The 21,638-nt window shown below is 43.7% G+C and overlaps 1 protein-coding gene across 1 annotated transcript in view; it reads left to right on the forward strand.

Annotated features, from left to right (window-relative positions):
* Nucleotides 1–269: 269 nt before the first annotated feature.
* The window catches only part of frem2a (FRAS1 related extracellular matrix 2a), a 45,555-nt gene continuing 24,186 nt past the window's right edge, over nt 270–21,638 (forward strand). Inside the window, exons 1-3 of the mRNA XM_037468416.2 lie at nt 270–5,461; nt 8,034–8,123; nt 16,441–16,587. Of these exons, the coding sequence (XP_037324313.2) occupies nt 472–5,461; nt 8,034–8,123; nt 16,441–16,587 (5,227 nt within the window). The 5' untranslated portion in view covers nt 270–471. The remainder of the gene's footprint in view (nt 5,462–8,033; nt 8,124–16,440; nt 16,588–21,638) is intronic.

A 21,638-nucleotide genomic window follows, 5' to 3' on the forward strand; every position in this document is an offset into this window, starting at 1 on the left:
ATATCTGCACACATGTGCACTACTTAAATGGGCTGTATTCACCCAGGGTAAGGTTGGCTTCATTCTCCATTCCACCTGTATTTTGTCAGAAATTGCCCGAGAGCATACGCGATTAATCGGTGTAATTCCTTTTATTCCCCGCCCCCCTTCCTCCTCTGTGAATGTCATCCGCACTGCCCATTGGCAGGTAACAAACCCGTAAAAACCCTCCAATAGGTGCGGAGATGGGCGGTGGCGTTTGTACACACAGCTCTCAAGTGTCTGAAGTTAAAACTCCTGCGCGCTATTCTCGCGGAGCGCGTCGAGGCTCCGGACGGAGAGACGCACGGGAGTCACCGCCCAGTAAGCATCCAGCTCACTCCCAACACTTTGCGGATTTATACCATCTTATTCTCTGTTGTTTTTGTTGTTGGAGAAAACACCTCAGCCTTTCAACACGTCTGCACAGTGTGCCTTGGCGCGTTGGGTTGGATGAAATCCGTCGCTATGTTGCTCCGTGGACTTCTCCTGTGTTTTTCAGTAACAGGTATCGTTTCCGCGCAGCCCGACAGCTCCGGACTATTTTACGCGCTCAGATCCGAACTGTCAGAAGATGCGATCTTGGTGGCCAACAGCGGGATACGCGTGCCTTTCGGGAGATCGGTCCCCGTCGATCCCATCAACGATCTGGTGATTCAGACGCGGCCGGGGGACCGCTGCAGCATCACCGTGCTGGATAACGAGCCGCTCTCGCAGAGACCGGGGCATCTCTCGCCCAAAAAGTTTCCGTGTGATTTCGGTCCCAATGATGTGACGTACGTGCACTACGGATCGAGAAGTCCGGCCAAAGACAGAGTGAGGCTGCAGCTCAGGTATGATGCGCAAACCGAAACCGTTATTATCCCGTTCATGATGGAGGTTGAAGTGGTTTTCACTCAGCTAGAATTACTCACCAAAAACATGCCTCTCACTGTCGAGAAGCTCAAAGCCACCAGTAACCCCATAGATAAGAAGATTTTAGAGTTTACTTATAGTAGAGACTTTCACAAATGTGAGGTCGCATCCCTGACTAGTGGCAGCGCTCTGCCCAGATATGGACGACTCATCGACGGGGGGAAACTTTCCAAAATGATGGACTGCGATGAATTCACACAAGCCGATATACGCTATGAGCACACGTTTGACCGCAAGTCTCCCAATAGGGACTACGTTCCCATGGTGGTGGAGCTGCACGATAAGGAAGGCAACCTAGTGAAACACGAGTATTTCCATCTCATGATTCGCATCAAAGCCGGGGAAGAAAACACTCCCCCCAAACCCAGCTTTGTGTCCATGATGATGATGGAGATCAGCCAGTTTGTCATGACCGCCCTCACGCCAGATATGCTCTCTGCCGAAGATACTGAGTCAGACCCGGATGAGCTTATCTTCAACATCACCTCTCCCGTATCTTACGAGGAGGGCTACATAGTCAGCACTGATGACAGAAACCTCCCGATCACTTCATTTTACCAGAGAGACTTACGCGATTTGAAGATTGCGTACAAGCCCCCCTCCCTGGACTCCGACACGGAGAGGATTTTCCAGCTTGAGTTTGAGGTGGTGGACACGGCCGGGGCTGTGTCAGACCCCTTCGCTTTCATGATAGTCGTGAAGCCCATGAACTCTTTGGCCCCTGTTGTGACGCGTAACACGGGCCAGCTGCTGTACGAGGGCCAGTCTCGGCCCGTGTTCAGCGCGCACAACTTGGAGATCAGCGACGAAGACAACCTGGACGCCGTCACCATCACAGTGGTGGACGGGCTGCGCCACGGGGACCTCATGGTGCTCGGCTCTCACAGGAAACTCTTCACACCGGCTGACCTTGCAGCAGGGGCGGTGGTGTACCAGCACGACGGGAGCGACACGTACAGCGACAACATTGTTTTCAAGATGTCGGACGGACAGAACGAAGTCGAATTCTTGTTTCCCATTACAATCGTTCCCACCGATGACGAGCCACCGATTATAAATGCCAACACCGGCCTGGTCCTTTTCAAAAACCAGATGATGGCTATATCTCCCCTCATGCTCAGCGCCGCCGATATCGACTCTGAGGATTCAACTATTAAATTCACCATCATCAGTCCCTTTTCCACCATAGGTGCTGTTCTCTTAAGACAGTCAGATGCCCCGGAGGACCCCTCCACTTGGAAATTCAACGACGAGGAGGAAGTGTATGAGAAGGAGGTGACAGAGTGGCTTCAGAAAGATATCACTGATGGGATGTTGTTTTATAAGCACACAGGCCCCCACAGCACAGATACCATCGTGGATCAGTTTGTGTTCACAGTTCAGGATGACAACGACCCCCCTAATGAGTCAGGAGAGAGTGCATTCATAATTCGGGTTTTACCCATTGATGACATACCACCCGAGCTGTTCCCTGGCACCACTCTGCAGATGACTGTCGAGGAGTTTAAGCTCACACACTTCAGCAAAGAAGTTCTGCGCTACACTGATTTGGACTCTGAGGACCGCGACCTCAAATACACAGTTATCCAGCCCCCAGTGGATACCGATGAAAACAACCCAGTTGTGTTTGGCTCTTTGATTCTGACAGACAGCCCCGACACTGAAGTCACTGAGTTCACGCAAGCTCAAATTAACCACCATAAGATCTCCTACGGCCCCCCAGATGTGGAGCTTGGAATTACAGCCCACGTCGTGCAGTTTCGGTACACTGTTGAAGACACGGCTGGGAACAGCGTGGAAGGAGCCTTCACTATTTACCTGCAGCCTGTCAACAACAAACCCCCTCAGATTACCAACACAGGCTTCACTGTGTTTGAACGTGGAGTTCACATCATCAGTATTGCGGAGCTGGACGCCACAGACCTCGACACAGAGAGCAAACAGATTACTTTCACTCTAAGTCAGCCCGCTAAATATGGCCAGGTCCAGGTTGCATTCACTGATCTGGAGAAGAAAGGGGTTTTCAGACTTGAGGATATCTCAGGGGGTAGGACTTCATACAGTCATGGTGGGGAGGAGACGCTGAGCGATGAATTTTTGCTGGATGTCAGTGATGGGTTTCATGTTGTAACCGTGACGGTCAAAGTTAATGTAAAGCCGGTCGATGATGAAACTCCAACCGTCAATCTGCCTCCGGGGACAATCGGCTCTCATATGGATGTGCTGGAAAACGGAGCTTCAGAAATCACAACAAATGTCATTCAAGGCCACGATGATGACACAGATGACCTCTTGCTGACGTTTATTGTGGAAGATCCTCCACAACTAGGGGAAATATTGGTTAAAGGAGCGCCTGCCGCAAGTTTCACTCAGGCCGACATTATTAATGGTGTGGTTGTGTATGCACACACCGGTGGGGAGATAGGTCTCTCCTCTATGCAGGATGGCTTCAACTTGACTCTCACAGACATGTCAGATGATTGGACAGTGGGTGGAAATAGGGTCAATGGGGTTCATATTCGAGTCACAGTCCTTCCTGTTGACAGCCAGGCCCCCGAGGTCAGGGTCGGGATTCAATTTAGTGTCATCGAAGGGGAGAAATACCCCATTGGCGCTCAGCACTTAAACGCTGATGATAATGACACTCCAACGGATGATATCCTTTGCACCATCATTGTCCAGCCAAGTGCTGGCTACGTGGAAAATATATCACCTGCCCCCGGCTCAGAAAAGTCCAGGTCAGGAACAGCTATCAGTGCCTTTAACATCAGAGATGTCAGAGAGGGGAATATACACTATGTACAGAGCATTCACAAAAAAGTAGAGCCAGTGGAAGACAGGTTCACATTTAGGTGCTCTGATGGAATCAATTTCTCAGAGAACCATTTCTTCCCAATTGTTATTATCCCATCAAATGATGAAAAGCCAGAGATTTATCTGAGAGAGATAGTTCTGATGGAGGGAATGAACATCGTCATCGACACTCCAATCCTGAATGGGGCTGATGCCGATGATCCGCCAGAGGAGCTGATGTTCATCATTTCCAAACCTCCCAAACATGGTGTCATTTTAAACCAGCTGTCCACCGGGTCTGTTTTTGTGACTAATTTCACTTTAGAGCAGATTAGGGAGGCGTCAAGTATAATTTATGAGCATGATGACTCAGAGACAACAGAGGACAGCTTTGATGTCACTTTGACGGATGGAAAGTACTCTGTGCAGAAAACAGCCATGGTTATGATCATTCCGGTCGATGACGAGACTCCCAGAATGCTCATCAACGACGGCCTGGAGGTTGAAATTGGGGAGACCAAAGAGATCAACAACAAAGCGCTCAAAGCAACAGATCTAGATTCAGATGACAGTACCCTGACATATATCACCCGGTTCGGGCCTGGCCAGGGTCTCCTGCAGAGGAAAACACCGTCCGGGGCTCTGGAGAACATCACGCTAGGCATGAATTTCACACAATCTGATGTAGATTCAGGGCTTGTACTTTACACACACAACGGTCAGGAGGGCATCCGAGACTTGGTGAAATTTGATGTCACAGATGGTGCGAACCCGCTAATTGATCGTTACTTCTACATCACCGTGGGCAGTATCGACATGGTGTTCCCCAATGTGGTCAGTAAAGGTGTGTCTCTGAGAGAAGGTGGCAGAGTGACTTTGACTACAGATCTCCTCAGCACTACTGACCTCAACAGCCCTGATGAGAATTTAATATTTACTGTCACAAGAGCCCCTGTCAGGGGCCACTTAGAGTGTACAGATACTCCAGGGATGCCCATTGGGGATTTCACTCAGCTGCAGCTAGCTGGCAGTAAGATTTACTACATCCACACATCGGACGATGAGGTAAAAATGGATAGCTTTGAGTTTGAAGTCACTGACGGCTACAACCCCATTTTCAGAACCTTCAGAATCTCCATTGTGGATGTTGATAACAAGAAACCTGTCGTTACTGTAAATAGTTTGGTTGTCACAGAGGGGCAGATTAAGCTGATTACACCATTTGAGCTCACTGCAGAAGACCAGGACACAGCTGAGAGCCTGCTCAAATTCTCAATCACCCAGCTGCCTGTTCACGGCAAACTTCTTTACAATCAGTCCACAGCCGTCAGCAGTTTCAACAAACAAGACCTTAATGAAAACCTCATCAGCTACAAACACGACGGGACCGAGTCATCAGAGGACTCCTTCTCTTTTACAGTAACAGATGGCACTCACACTGACTTTTACGTATTCCCCGATACCGTGTTCGAGACTCGCCGCCCTCAAACCATGAAGATCACCGTCGTGTCTGCTGACAACGGCATCCCCCACGTCGTGGTGAATAAAGGGGCCCCTGCTTTAAAGATCCTGGCCACGGGGCAGCTGGGGTTCCCCATCGGCTCCAACGCGCTGAGAGCAGAGGACAGAGACAGCACCCCGGCCTCCCTGGTGTTCCACATTACCACGCAGCCGAAGCACGGTTACATCGTTAACCTGGGGCAAGGGAACAACTCCGTCAACACATTTAATCAAGGTAAACAAACACCCACCAGTATTATAATGCATGACCTGTGCACGATTATTGCGTGTGGATGGGATAATCAAATCCCGATGGTTTCGTTAAGTGTTCAGTGGTAAGAGTGATGTGGAACAGAAAAAAAGCGGGATTTAAAAATGTAATTATCAATTTTCATAAACAGAACGGATAATTAGTGTTCCAAGATATATTACATTATTAAATTACATTATTAGTAAACTACAATAATCTCTAGCATGGAAAAAAGGCCTTTTCTCACTAAAACATCATTGTCAAGTCTCATTGCTGTGCTTATTTTGACATAATTTCTTTGATATAATTTTATTTCTTAATACTTTTACTTAATGTTAAAGTTTAAAACTCATGCAAATCTGTACGTTTTAATCTATGCAGTAATATTATTCATATGTGTCACAAGTGCAGACTTGGGATATTCAATAGTTAATTTGTGGGCCTGATTTAGATCTGACTCATCAAAGCATAATTAGCGGACCAAAGTTAGAGTCTGATGTTTGCCACAAATGTCTCGTAGACGGTTAGGGATGAATAATTTATTATTTCTGCATCTCCGGGGAGATGTTCACATCTGATGTGCTCTACAGTGGTTTGTGAAATGAAGCGGGGACAGAAGTACAGGATCAAGTGAAAAGGTCAGAGGAGATCTTTTAGCGAAGGGTGGCATTAGAGTTGTGGGCTATTCTCGTGGTTTGACCTGGTGAGTCAGTACAAGTTTGAATTGATTTATAGCAATTTGTGCATTTTAAATATTCATATAAAAACCCAAAGACTCTAAATTTCCTCACACAGCGTGATACGCTGCCTGAACCCGAATTTGTCAATTTCTCCATGTGTGCATGTCTGTTTATTGATAACCCACGCAGAATCAAGGCAACAATGATACTGATTGAGGTTTAAAGCGATGCAATCAATGCAGTGGTTCGTGTCACGCTGAGGCAATTATACAAACAAGTGAGAAAATTCACCTGCTTGTGCCACAGCTTTGCATACGCACAGCCGGGGGGCCAGCGGAGACGGACACTTCAGACGGGTCTTTGAAAAAAACAGACCGGGCACAGATGAGACAAGAGACTCGGCGAGAAAGAGAGGCGAAGGGGCAGAAGAAGTAAAGTGCAAAGGAGTGGAAAGGAGGCAAGAGGAAAGGGGGGGAGGTGTAGGTGGTATGAGAGAGAAAAAGAATGATGCAGGAGGGCGTGAGAGAGAGTGAGTGAGGGAGAGCAAACAGGCTCGTCAGAGGAATCAGTCAGGTGAAAGAGACAATCCCTCGCTCTGTATTTACTCTTCCGAATTTCCAGGGCACATCCCATGAGGCGGTCTTTTTAAATATTTGATGAGCAATGTGCCCCTGGTTCACGGTGTTGACTTTACATCTGCAAGGTCCTCGGGTTCAGGGCTTCAAGCAGATCGATACTCGCCTATTTTAAAAAAAACGAATACCAAAGTTGAGTTGAGTTGAAATGAGTTGAGTTTTTTTGTCACTATCTTCATGCTAGGAGAGGCAGCAATGACAGGAAGCCACCTAAGATGTTTTAGAGGCGTCCCTGCTAGGAGTCAAGGGTTTATACTTTTATGAACCTCCTTCCGTAGACATCTATTATTGAAGGATATGGTTCGCAGAGGCCAAGCCCTTTCGCAGTCTTGATGATTTTTCAGCACTGTAATAGAGGTTTCTGGAGAACGGTGGGAAAAAAGAAGAAGTCAGAAACCCTGTAATTCTAGAAGCTAGGGAAACAGCTGTGGAAGTGTGCCCTAATAATCCACCCCAATCCTGTTTTTAACATTCTTAGCCTTGTCTGTTATTAAACGATCCATTGTCACCTGGTTTTCCGGGCTGTTGACACAGAGAGCTGGCGGTTTGAGGATTTGAACGTTTTTTGTTGGTTCAGCTCAAGCCGTCTGAGATTTGAGGTTGCGGCCCTTATCCTCCTGGATTAAGGATGCATGACTTTCAGAATGCGTTCTCTGGTAGAAAAGTGTTCATGCTGTGTACTGATAAGGAGCAGAATCAGTGTGATACAAGAAGCCTGCTGTTACTCTCGCTGATATGGTGTTGAAGGAAGGACATCTTTGAACATTTATTCGACGGAGTGTTTGAACGAGCCAGAAAGCAGTAATGGATCTACAAAGTGTGTTTGAGGCTATTTCTGTGTAGCCGGTCTGAAACTTTACATTTGTTATCTTAAAATGCTAATTGTTTCATGAATATATGTTTTTAATATTCACAAGAGCAAATATCTTTGAAATACAATTCATAATTTAGCCGTGTGCTTGTGATTATTGGAGTACGGTCCACATTTTCTACGTGCATCAATAACAGGACAATGGCCTTCTCTTGAGTGTTATTAATTACATCAAAACGTGTGCCGTTCCTTGCTTGTTTTTTAGATTTCTGGTTCGTTTTCCTTTATTGGTTTTTAGGTTGACATGATTTTACCAGATTTGAAGAAAGTATTTATTTATTTATTTAGTTTTTTTGCTGTTTTTTGTGGCCCTCATTTTTATACCTTGTGTTGTATCACTCTTTTAACTCCTCATTACTTTCCCCTTGCAGCCGATATCAATGACCTGAACATCTGCTATGTGTTACGGAAGGAAGAAAATGCTACTTCTGATCTCTTCCATTTCTCCGTTGAGGATAACGGTAAGATTCTTTTTGACCTTTTATCTTTATATTTGCATTTTGATTCATAACCTTTTCATAGTATGAGCAGAAAGGTCCTGAATGTTTTATAAAATGACATTTAAAAAAAATGTTGATGGTCACAAATTGGCTCAAGTGAAGATCAAAGCTGTCCCGTTTTGGGCATGGGATGTTCCTTCTAACCTTTCGACTAATCTTTTAAGGTGAATCGATATCTTTCCTCTTCTCTTTGAGTTTCTATTGTAGTTGTTCAGAGTGTCACACCTGCAGTATATAAAAGATCCGTGAGAAATGGGGTTTTGTAAATTGTTGTAAGCGACTTCTATTTCCTCTCACTTCATTTGATTCAGGATTTGCCTTTAAAGTGATCTCCTATTCAAAGCAAACCCGCCGTTCTGGGTCAGAATATCAATACCTGACAAATGTGCATGAGCCGACAGAGGCACTTTGTCTGTAACTGTATTCTACAAGCGATTCTATAATGTGCCAAGCTGTATTGCAGTGAATTCTATATCGAACCAAGGCTTATTTCTCAATGCATTTTTATCCGCATAGGGGACAACATTATTGGGAATACAAACTACATAATACTTATTGTAGATTGAATTTAGGAAGCATTTGTTCCGTCTTAACTATGCTAGAGTACGTACTTAGGGCAAAGAGCACTCTCAGTTCCAACAACATACTTAAATAGATTTTTATGTTCAAAATCTGCTGCGTCGTGACTTTTTTTGAGATGCATTATGACCATCATTAACTTTCTGATCGACGCACATGAAGTGGCCACTTTAAATGATGTACATTTCATTCTATATGTTCGCTCGCAATAGGCATGAAATTACGTTCCATTTTCTGAGGCAGCAGCTCGTTAAGCAATCGGTAACTTTGCATCTCGTATAGGAAATATCTGTCAGTAAAGGAGAGCGCCAGAGGTGGATGTATTTGTTTAAGATTGTATGTTCACTGAAAAGTAGAGCACTGAAATGTAGTATCAGCACATAGAATAGCATTAACAGTAATACAAAAGTAATCATTAGTTATGTCATAAAACCTTTATTTTAGCAGAACTTAAATCTTTTTTTTGTCAACTTATGGTACTTATTCAAATATGTGGCTACTTTTTTCAACATATGCCACCCATTTCTTTGAGCAGGTGTACCTTAGATGTACGTCAAAAACAAGAGGTGCGCTTCAATAGAGGTGCAATAGAACGTGTGTGTATGTACACAAAGGCACACAAAGGAAAAAACGGTGTCTGTTAACCTATTTCTTTTACAATCAAATACGATGGATGTAAGGAGTCAGAACAACACATGTAGAGCCCTGTGAACCTTAAATCGTTGAAGTATTTTAATTAAAAGCACATTGAAGAGAAACTCACAGGACTTCTTAATCACAGAAATACTCTTTGTTGTTCAATATATATATATATATATATATATATATATATATAATTAACATAATTGATAACTTTTGGTGTTTTTCTCCTCAAGTGTAAAACTACTGTAACCACTGTTACGCCCCAGGTATGGTCATAATAAAAAAATGTAATTTCACAGTTTTGGGCTGAAAACACCAACTAATGGTTTAGCCCTTCACTTCCTTTTCTTACTGGGGTGCTTATGAATTTAGTCTTTACAGTGACTAATCGATTGTCCATACTTATGTAAGCTTCTTTTCTTTCTTTCACCTTGCTCTTGACTTACTTAAAAAAGCCCACAGCATTTAAAAAGAACTCTGTAATTGATGGACGTGAGTTAATATGATCAGTCCATGGGTTTACTGGATCCACTCGGGCATCTTCCACGAGGGTTGGTGGTACCGACTCCAGATAAAACCCTGGTGACATCCTGCTAACAGGCAGCACTGCAGAGATTCACAGCAAGCACTACAAAGTGTCCTTCTCAAATGACAAGCCTGCACTTAGCAGGAAGTGAGCCTTACGGGAAACACCACACATTAATGTGAGGTGGGTACACCAATCCAGCATTTGTAGACACACAAATAATCCCACACATGCACGCACAGCAGGGCACAGAGGGGTAGCCGCGGGCTAAGGGCCGGTGGGGCCCTCCAGCACAAAGAGGTGTTTGATATTTAAGAGCCCAGGCAGCATTGTGGGTAATGAGAGCCCTGGGCGTGTGAGCTGGGCAGAGCTCCGAGGCAGCCACCGGTAATTACGTGGCCCTATTACAGGCTCATTTACGGGGGGGGGAAGAGCGTCAGGAAGGACCTTCTGTCACAGGCTCATACGCGCTGGGATCACTGTAGTTAACTGAAACGGGCGGCAACACGGCTTTTTTTCCCCCAGGCTTCTATTTGGCTGTCAGATGTTCAGCTGACAGTTGTATTGAAAATCATGAAAGAAGAAGAAATTCAGGTCTAAAGCGTTTATGATTGTCACTATTGATTGGTCCGACATCGTCAGAAAGCCTGCACATATTATGTTTACTGATGCAAAAAAAAAAACAACCACAAAGAAAAGTAAATCCTCAAATGTGACAGGCCATTTCTTTGGAATAACAACAGCACACATCTGCCTACTTACCTCAAGTGGTGCAGATAGTTTGGGTTGTATTTACTAAGTTATGAGACATCTTAAACAGCAGCTGGATACCAAAGGGTAAGTGGTTACTACTTAAAATACATAGGAATTTTTCATTTATTTAGACTTCAATACAAAAGGTTAGACTTCTTCTGAGAAGGTCGAATGAGACCCGAATGTTTAGTCTCTCCTCATCCAGTTTTTTGTCATTATGTTTCTCCTCCCTTTGGAGAAAAGGTTAATTGTTTGAATAGAGTCTTTTCATCCTGTCCACTCCCCCTTTTGCACAATAGCAACCATGACGTACCACTGCTTCATCAAGACTCACAACGTGTCCCCTTAAAACATCACCTGCAGCCTCATCTTTCACTGAACACACATCACTTATCTTTGATCTTCACAAATATCTCTTGAATATGCTAAACATGTGTTTGAGATTCTCCTTGTCGTGGTTGGATGACTAATTAAGCACCAGGTCTTTATGGACAGTTTTGTTTGTGCATGATGTAAATCCGGAGTACCAATAGGATTTTTTATTCCTCGGCTCAAAAGAGCTTCTGTTTCTCTTCTGATAAGTGTAGCAAATAGTTCATGAACGTTGAGCAGTCCATTTTAAATGACCTTTAAACTCTTGAACTCAATACTAGAGTGCCAGATTCTGATTATGTTGTGAAAACACTGAATGTAAAAAGTTTAGATCGCAGGAGTTCTTGAAATCTTTGGCAGTACAATCAGGTTAAGTTCAAACTCTTTTGAGCTTCTCACCCGCTTTGGAAGGTCATGTGAAACACCCTTAAAGAGCAATCAATTATAGGCTCAAACTGACAAACGTGGCTTCACATTGAGGATAATCGCCTGTTCGTTGTCAACCTGCACAGCAAAGTTAACAGATCGGGGCAGAAGGTGTACATCAGCATGCGGCGCACACACACACACACACACACACAGTAACATGTTGCCAGGCTTCAGAAGAGGATTTTTCTTCATCTCTCTGCATTCAGGAATTTTCTGTCACTCACTTCTCCCAGGACCAGACTCCTATCTTTATCCTCTTCATACCTCCCTTCCCACACTGTCAGTGTTAGATCTTGTCGGATGTGTTTTATTCAGTCTTTTACTCCCAGCACACATGTTCATAAAACCTTTTTTCCATGGAGTTATTTCTGTCCGTATCAGCGCCTCTCAATGTCCCCCCCTTTTTTTTCCCCGCTCTACGTACAGTCTTCATATTTTGCCCTCCTGTCTCGCTGAGATAATTCCTAAAGTGTGCTGCGGTTTATTGTGCCGAGCGGGGGCCGTTTCAGGCGCCAGAACCGGGTGTCAGTGTCACTCCCGCGCCGCGTTTTCCTTCCTGTCGGTGCCCTCCCGCCGCGTGTTTGTCTGTCAGCGGCGGTGCTGATGGATCCCTCTGTTGTAGGGTTACAGCGAATTCTGCAGTCGCCAATGTCGCATGCGGTGATCCGGATCTAATTAGAGCTCTGAGATGAGTGCGAGACTTTTTGAAGGGACTTTTCATCATGTTAATCATCTTTGATTCTGTATCTCTCGATACTTGACAGCCGACGCGAAAAACACGCAAGCATGACGAAACACCCAAATCTCAAGAGTAAACAAAGAGCATGAAATGTTCAGATTTACATTCATGCATACATCCAAAGTTATCCACAGTGGATTTTCTTTATCTGTCACATTTTTCACGCAGTTTTTTTTATTTGATGGCCTTTATAAAATATTTTACCATCTTTGTTTCTTGATATATCATATTGAAGGCATCTCAAACTTTAATTTGTATTTAAATTATTTGACCATGGTAAAAGAAAGTAGATATTTTTAGTGCGTAGTTTGTCATCTCTGCTCTTCGACACAGTTCTCTCTCAAGTAACCATCCCCAGATGCATTAAATACAAAGTTCGCAGCGTTCGCACACTGAAACAAGCGCATGACTACACACTCGTGCACAACTGCAGACGCACACGTACACTTTCAAGGCTCCACAATTTCTTGGTCCCCGGGCCTTCTCCCTTTAAGCAATGCCCAGGGTCGTATATACTGTCTTTGTAGACCTCAGTGAAAGACCTCACAGTTATTAAGTGTACCACAAGAACTTCAAAGCAGTGAGGATCCTCTGCCCCAGATGTCAGTTTCATATGGTTTCGTGTGCCAGGTCGCTTGTTGGTGCCTCTGCAGCAAAGTCATGCCTTATAGCGATTGAGTGTAGGGAGGATACGTTACTCTGTTGGATGGGACTTTTATCTCTTTAGGAGATAAAAGTGAGAAGAGTGATGAATGTGTCCCTCGAGTTCTGTGCTGCCCAAAGGCACACATAGACGCAATCACATATCCTGTGTATGATTGCTCCTTTCATTTTGTTTGGTTCGACGCCCTTTGAATTGATTGATCAAACGCAACGGCAGTCCCACAGTCAAAATGTACCAAAATGAACTAACAGAGAATGAGATTGAGCGTTGGCTTCGGCCATGAATTCCTGGTCAGTCTGCTGATTTACACCTCCACACCTCAGGAGGTTTCCTCTATCATGCGGATTGTCTTTGGAGAGGTGTAAGGGTAGTGGGTTACAAACATACCACACACACAGACACACAGACACAGAGACACACACACACACTGCTGAAAGACGTGTGCAATTTCCTGATTTGATGCAAAAACAAAAACACACACACACACACACACACATTGCAGAAAAAAGACACAGCTGAGTGCTGATGCCGTCCCAGTCTTTGTGTTATCCCCTTTGCCACTAGTTGCGCACACACCCCGAGCGTTGTTTGTACAGCGGCTGGCACACAATTGTCAGGATAAACTGAAAGGTGATGAAGCATCCTTTGGCGGAATAAGATGTTTGCCTTTTGTATTTGGATTGCGATTTGTCTAGAGAGTAGCTCCTGTCAGAGGGATGGCGTGTGGACTCCTATCACAACAAAAGTATTACTGGTAGTCTATTTTAGCAGACAGGGTGTTGCAAAGTGTCTCATGCTACATACTTTGTCAAAAAGAAAATCTCTGCCAACGGAATAAATAGCAGGTTTTGCGACTACTTCCTATTACTGTGTTCCTCAAAAGTTTTCCCTGGTTGAAGAGATCACTGAGTTTGTTGGTTTCCAGTTGTGGTGGGAGATGGGGACTCTGGTGCACAGGAGGCAGATGGAGATGTAATCGGCCACGCCGCCGGCAGCAGAATGAATGTATTGAGCAGCAGACGCCACGGCTTTTCTGTGAAACACACCCTTTGGTTTTGGATGTCGAGTCTCGCACAGACTCACACAATGACAAAAAACACTCAAACGCAAGGAGAGACAAAGCCTTGACTTTCTAAGACTGAAGCTACGGTCGTAATCACATTTATTTGAAGCAAAAAAGATTGACTGTGAGTAAGTATCCGGTGGGGACCTTGGTATTTTAAATGACGTGGCTTTGACTGTGCAATTACACTCCTGCATCAGTGCAGCACAAAGAGAGGTGACCTCATGCCCGGTAGATGTAGTCTTCGCGAGCGTGCGCGTGTGCACGTGCTTGTACGCGTGCACGTGTCGGGACGGAACTGCCGTTCGCACAATTTGAAAAAAAAAATATTTATTTAAAATTCCTCACTTTCTTCCCCCCTTATTCAACAGTAGGGGAAACACTGGGTCAAGGGTCTGTATATGTTTTGAAAGATGATTTTGATGAGAAATGGGAGGTGTGGGTTACTGTGGGAGAAGAGCTTGCACTGACACTCTTTGTACGAAAAGAGTATTTAACTGGAAATGATCCGCATTTGCTCTCTAGTGTTTCATTTCGGTTGTTCACTCTAGTTTCTCCGTCAGATTTCTTCTCTTCATCCAACCGGAGGAACAAACCAATAGTCACTTTCATAACGGGTGCCCTACCTGCCCACCACTGTTTGCTGTTGGGCGGGAAGCATACGTGGATTCATGGAGTGGAGTTTTTTTACCCTCAAGTGAGAGAATTAAGACGACCTTGAGCACATGTTCCCTTGCAGTGCTGAACACGTGGCCTCCTTTGGAATCGAACCCTTTATGATTAGAAAAGAAACACATAGCCATCAGTCAATAAGCTATAAAGATGTTCCCACATTTCAGACAAGCATCGAACGGCAGATTTCTTAATGTCCCGATCCTAGAAGCTTGCTCTGCAGAAACCATGATCCCTAATTGGTTCTAAAAAAAAACACTAGTGTGTTGTGTTGAGTTTTCTTTTGGAAAGCCTTTGAAAGAGGCTGTAAAGTGAATTTAGCTCTATTGAAGATGATTTCAAAGCTGCTTTTTTTGTATGGTCAGCACATGTGAGAGGTGTTTTATCCTTCCAACAGGCTGCAGGAATGAGCCACTGTGAAGCCCTCGCACTCAGACGCTTATTGTCTTTGCCCGGCTCCTTTAGTGAGAGGTCACACTGAAGGACCGGTCTGCACACCAACGCGCACGCACAAACAGAGACACGCTAATATCTCAAGCAGCTTATGCTGGAAGCTGGGATGAAAGTGAAGGTTGCAGTCAAGTTGGGATTGAAAAGTAATGCCTGTGTTTTCAAGTCTCTGTGTGAGTTTTTGTAATTTCAACCAATGAGAGGAGCACAAACTTGGCCTCCATGTTTTTTGGAGGTCTCATGAGCTCTGATTGTATTAGCTGTCTCCTCACCTCGGTATGTTGTAGCTATGTCTGTCAAGCCAAAAAGTGTTAAAGTTTTCACCTCTGCTGCATTTTAGCACCATGCCAGCATAACACCAGAGAGCTTTATTGGAACAGAGAGCTGCGTATTTGTCGAGACGGAGGGTGTCATCTCCACACTTTTATGATATTTTATTTATCAGGATAGGGAAATTCTTTGTGTCAGTGCATGAACATCACCACCTTTATCGTACCGCTATGCTTCCTTTCTGCCATTTATGACCACTCAAATGATGAAGGTGAAGTGCTTTCCTGTGTGCGCTTTTACCTGTTCTACCTCTCCAGAAGCATATATGGCTTGTGGACAGCAAACAGCTTTTCAATTATCCTCAATTGAACTAAGTATATTTAAGCAAACAGTCCTCCAGCTCTGCATTCCCCTCATCCAGCGAAAGAACATATATTCTGAAATTTAGTTTAGAACTTACAGAAGCGCTATGCATGCTTAATCATTGTTTACCACTATACAAAAGCAGAAAAAAAGGGGGAAATTATCCTTATTCAGGTTTTACAACGCTACCTCATTATTTCCTTTCATTATTGCAGGGCTCATTCCTTTACACCTACCGGTGGCTTAATTAGCCGCACAAAGCCACATTGTTCCTGTCTGCTTGTTGAGGTGGCAGCTATGGAGGCGCTCTATTAGCCCAGCACTGACATGGCCGCTTGCAACACTGATTAGCTTGACATACGTCTCATTCTCTGGATGATGTGCGCGAGCGAGAAAGAAAATGCTGTTCCTCAAAGGAAGTTTGAATTTAATGAGAGAGAGCAGATGGAAAGATTGACGGCCCGATATAGAAAGGTAGAGTTTTGTGTGGTGCTTTTTCATTTTCTGTAAATATTCAGCAGCAGATGTGTTGGGCACATTTGGAGGGAACATAGAAAATAATTAAAACATTTCTTCCTCGTTACAGTTCTACAGTAATTGCCCCAGTGTAATTTTGAACTTGGCATTTGGTAGTTAAATGAGCGCAGACATACAGTCCCACCAGAGACGTTCCCACTTACGTAGGGTTATTAAGGAAGAAACTAATTTAACCAAACAGAAACAAAATGTCTTCACGTGTGTATGTATTTTGTCCAGGTGGGAACGAGCTGAAGGGACAGCTGTTCCGCTTGGACTGGGCCTGGATCTCCCTGGAGAAGGATTACTACGTGGTGGACGAGGAGGACACGTTCCTGGAGGTGGTGCTCAGGCGGAGAGGCTACCTGGGAGAGACGTCTTTCATCGGTCAGTCTGTTTGTCTGTTTGTCTTTCTGTCCCTCTCACTCTCTCATGCCCCAATCCAAGACGACGTGATATGCGTGATGAGACTTTCGGTCAGTCTGTGAATCCGTCCACCGCATCGTGTACAGACTGAGAGGAATGGAAAAGGTGCGCTGAAAATATTGTGTCAAAAAGTACTAAAAATACAATGCTTAGAGCAGGTGGATACACTTAAACCCTGGGGAGTATAAATATATAGAATATAAAAGAATACGGAAGTTAGATCAAGTAATTGATGAAGTAATATCAATAACATGAAGTATCCTCAATGACATCATTAGTGACACGATTTCCAGTGTTATTTTGAAGTAGTAGTTTTATTTAATTTTCTCTCATAAACACCAGCTAGTTGTTGGACCTTACAACTGCGTCTTGCAGTGTGTCGCCCAATTCATGACAATAGAGGTGAGGCGTGGCAGGCCAATGCCTCAGTCTGAGGCAAATACTGCAGATCATTGACTGGTCTGAAAGGAATGTCACTTTTAATTTGTTCAATAGTGGACACACTTTTATTCACTCCACTCAGGTTCCAATAAATAGCTAAATAGCCCCTAAACGACGCCACGTAATGGGGGACAAATTGCAGACGTTCCTCTTTTTGGTTGCCGATGAAAGGGTTAAATGAGTGTCACGTTGAAGGTGATCCACTGCAGTTTTGCTACAGAGTTTAGCTGAGAATCCTTCAAACACTAAGTGTGTACGATCTGCAGTGGAAAATAAAAATGATGCCAAAAGGGATTTGAGTCAAGTTGTGTCAAGTCGAACCATGCATTAGACATGAGGCATCCGTGAACTATTGACCTTGTGAAAGATGCTCAATACACTAAAATTTCTAAATCAGACTTATTTATTATTTATTATTCCATTCCAGCTTTTCAGTAATCTGTGCTGGTTTTCCTTCTGCTTTTGGCATAGCTTGTCTTTGCCTTTTAGCTGTATTGGGCTGTACAATAAAGGAGACATTTTACAAGATTTTGAGAAGAAGAAGAAGATTGAGCAGACTTAAAAGCAAAGAAGGTGTTATCGGCACCACTCACCGTCACTGTACAAAGTAAATGGTCTCACACCAAGCCAGCTACACATAGATCAATGCCAGCCCTATTTTAAATACGTTTTTTGACCAGCAGATGGAGGTGATTTAATGTCAAAAACAACAGCCAGGCGCGTTTGAGTGTTTGCGTGGATTTGAAGGTTAAAAGGATGAGGATGAGTTTGTCCCCGAATGCTCCTCTTATCCCCGACTCTGTCGCGCTGCAGCTCGCTCTGTCCCCGAGAAGCATCAGCTGTAAGCAGCTTTTACTCTCTCCCACTTCTCATCATCACTCTGATCCCTTTTAATCGCCAGGTCAGGTGTTAGCATCCTAGTGTAGCGGTTTATGTAAGTTTTAATACTTATATACCTGTGTATGTGCTGGTTTACGTGTGTGTGTGTGTGTGTGTGTGTGTGTGCGATTGCTCTTGGGAAGGTTTTGAGTGTATCTCTTTGGCACACATGAAAGCTTTCATTCTACGTCATCTCTTTGCACAGTTTGTGTGTTAGCACCTGGTTATCTCTCACAACACACACACACACACACACACACACACACACAAACTTATTTGCTCTGAAGCCATCCCCTTGAAGGAAAAAACATGCGTGTTATGTAGACGTGGTGCTAAAATGCATCAATGTTATTTCCTTCTTGACCGACATGTGTTGTTGAGCTGAGGCATTTTCATGCATAAGTGCTTCACTTGAGGGAAGATTAAAGCAAAGGAATATTTTGCTCCACAGCACCTCCCCACACCGCACCTGAATTTAGTGTTTCAAATACATGCTGCGTGTATTTGTGTGTCTGTATACCCAGAGTTGATCAGTTTGGTGCTGATGATGAAATATGGTCTCGCCGAGGGCACAAAATGTGAAACAGAAAGTGATCGAAGCCTAATAACTTTCATAGATTTCAATTTGCTGGACTGGTGAACAGAAGAATGGAGCGAGTGAACCGATAACACAGTGGTGACATACTTGAGGTGGACCAAATAGCAGGAACACCAATCAATACAATAAATACAGTACCACCACACTAAATATACTTTTGATAGATGTTTGGTTTCAATTGAAGTAATTATTTGGCTGTAGTTTGTGTCGATGCACAGTAAATATCTCATTAAGTCAGTGTTGTCTACGCTCTGCTTGTGTTCCTCTTTGATTATTAACTTTCATGTGTTTGAAAGAGTGCTTTAATGACTTTTTAGTTTTCTGCCCGCCTCAGTGCATAATTGTGCAGCTTCCGTGAAGGAGGCGCTTGACTGCCCTCTTCTTAAGTTGCCCCAATTCACCTTTTATATCATGGATTGTCACAGAAAACACAAAGAAAAACTGGCTGTACTCAAGTTGTAATAAAATAATAATCATAATAATTATAACTAAATAATAACTCTTTATTTAAGTTTTTAAGATGAAAAGCACAGAAACTTTTTTTTCTCAAATTTTCTCAAATTCAAATTTGTGGAAAGAGGAACAATCACACATCTTGTCATTTGATGACTCAGCGCGGACTTGCTGTCGTGCTCGGTTGAAGCCTTGCAAAGCCACAAACTGCTGCCATCTTCACCTTGCCACTAGTGTTGAGGATTTTCTGTCTCCAATCTACTCTCCAGTAGTGAAAAACAGATTTAGCCAGTTAAAAACACAGTTTTGCCCATGAAAACTTCTTTGGTTTCCTTATTAGAACTCTTTGTGTCACAATTGGTTCATGAAATGTCACAAAATAGAATATCAATTTCCCAGAGCTCAGGTCGACATAATTTAGCTGTTTGTTGTTTTGTCCAACCAGCAGTCTGAAATCCAAATGTATTAAAATTGCAAATATAAGAAACATATAAAATTGAATGGCCTTTTTAGCTATTCATTAGTCAGTTGCATTTTTCATTTTGTTTCAGCTCTAAAGAGAGCAACAAGTCAGTTCAGCCAATATACAGTAGTTATGAATAACCCACAATAATCAGTGCCAAAACAGCCATGCAAAGTAAAAAATCAAATCAAAAGCCACACATGGCCTGCTGGCACGCGCAGTTGGGAATGCGCTCAATTAGCACGAACCCGGGCCGCACAGACACAGATGCTGTCAGGAGATTGCTGCGGCTGCAAGTGTTAGCTGACAAACGCCGCCGCAGATGCTCCGTCACTACAGGCCGCGCAGGTGGAGAGGATCGGTGGAGGAGGAAAGCAGAGGTGAGGTCAAGGATCAAAGATCCCCCCCCCACCCCCCCACACCCCGCGAGGCGGAGCTCGGGCAGAACGAGCCTTCTAATAATCTAACCTAAAAGTGTCCTTTTGCTTCTGACCTGCTTTTCCTCATTATAGACCTCATGTCTCTTCTTCCTCCCCGTAGCGCTGTATTCCAGAGGCTGTCTTATAGTCTTCCTCAACCTACTCCTCCCTTTGTCATTCCTCTTGTACCTTCTTCTCCAGCGCAGCGCATATTCCCTGTTTCTTCTTGATCCATCTTTCCACATCCTTATTTTCTTCCTTTTTATCAATTACTCAGTGCAGCGATCTGGTTCCCTCCATCTTTGCCTCCGTTTCCTCGCTCTGTTCCTATTAAAGAAACCGCCACCCTCAAAGTCCTCATCTTAACTTCTGAACTTCTTTGCTTTACAGTTCCGTCCTCTCTTCTTTTCTTCCTATCTTCCTTACTTTATAAGTAATATTGAGGAACCCCATATAGAAACATGATGAAATTGAATTATCATTCTTCCATTTCTTTTCTCTTTCTAAACCTGACTGCTTTAACACTTTAACACTTTTTCATTTTGATCCTTTTTTCTTTAAAGAGATGATTGAATGATTGTGAACCGGGCTTCATGGTAGCTTGAAGGTCTCTGTTTTCGAAGCGAAACACACTCAATGCAGAGCAAAAGTTTATTGTGATTAGTGTTTGTGAGCTACTTCTGTTTTGTTTGTTATTGTGACACAACAGACGACTGCAGCTCTGAGGAAGTGCGACCTTAGGCAATGCTCATCTCTTCCCTACGGGGAGTCTGTTCGAGATCAACACTGCCTCTCAATTACAAGCAAGTCTGTGTGTGTGTGTGCCTGTGTGCGTGTGGGTGTGTGTGTGTGTTTGTTGTGGAGCAATTAATCTTCAAGATAGAAAGATGAGAAAAATGTGATTCCTAATAATCAAACTGCTCTGGGGACACATTTTTGAGTCAGCTTTCTATAGATCAGTCTTTGTTGTTTGTTGCATTGGTTGCCGCACAAGGCAATTTGGCGACCACACATGAACCACACACACTTGTGGTGGTTATAATTCTGCACTCTGTAGTAAACAAATGAATGCCGTTGTCGACATTAACGACATTAACAATCACAGAAAAGGAATGATGAATCTGAATATTTAAGTTATTGGAATGGTTGGAGACGATCACTTTTTGAAGGGGCTTAACCCACTTTAAATAAAAAAAGTCACATTTATTTTAATTAGGTGAGAAACAGGACATGGGTTAAAAATCATGCCATGCGCAGCATTTTTAGTCTACTATTAATTTAGCCATAATGTAAAATATAATCAGTTCTGATCCCAAATGCATCTAATTCTTGAACAAATTGTCAGTTCATACTTTTGGATGAACCTTAGCAAACATGACCCAGAACAAGCAGAGCAACCAGGAATCACTGAGTCTTGAGTTAATGGGATTGAACTAACCAAGTCATGTCTTCGATATCCCAGAAATACTTTCAAAAGCCCCTGGAGGAGTCCATTTCTCGCGTTGCATTAGTGAAACCGCGATGAGCCACAGCTGCATCATTAGATTTTCCTGCTGAGACAATTCTATAAAAACAAAGCAATCTGAGGGATAACAATGCCTCGTCGTCCCCGTGTGAAGATCAGGTAAGATGTGGGCTTGCGCTTCATTTCATTGCAGTTTTCTGTTGTGATCACTTTAGGTTGAGAAAAAAAACGATAGCAGCGCGGCTTAACACGACAAACCATCCATAACTATGGAAGTAAATCTGTGTAAATTGC

This window comes from Pungitius pungitius, chromosome 16, assembly GCF_949316345.1.
Source record: "Pungitius pungitius chromosome 16, fPunPun2.1, whole genome shotgun sequence".
In the NCBI taxonomy this organism is placed as follows: domain Eukaryota; kingdom Metazoa; phylum Chordata; class Actinopteri; order Perciformes; family Gasterosteidae; genus Pungitius; species Pungitius pungitius.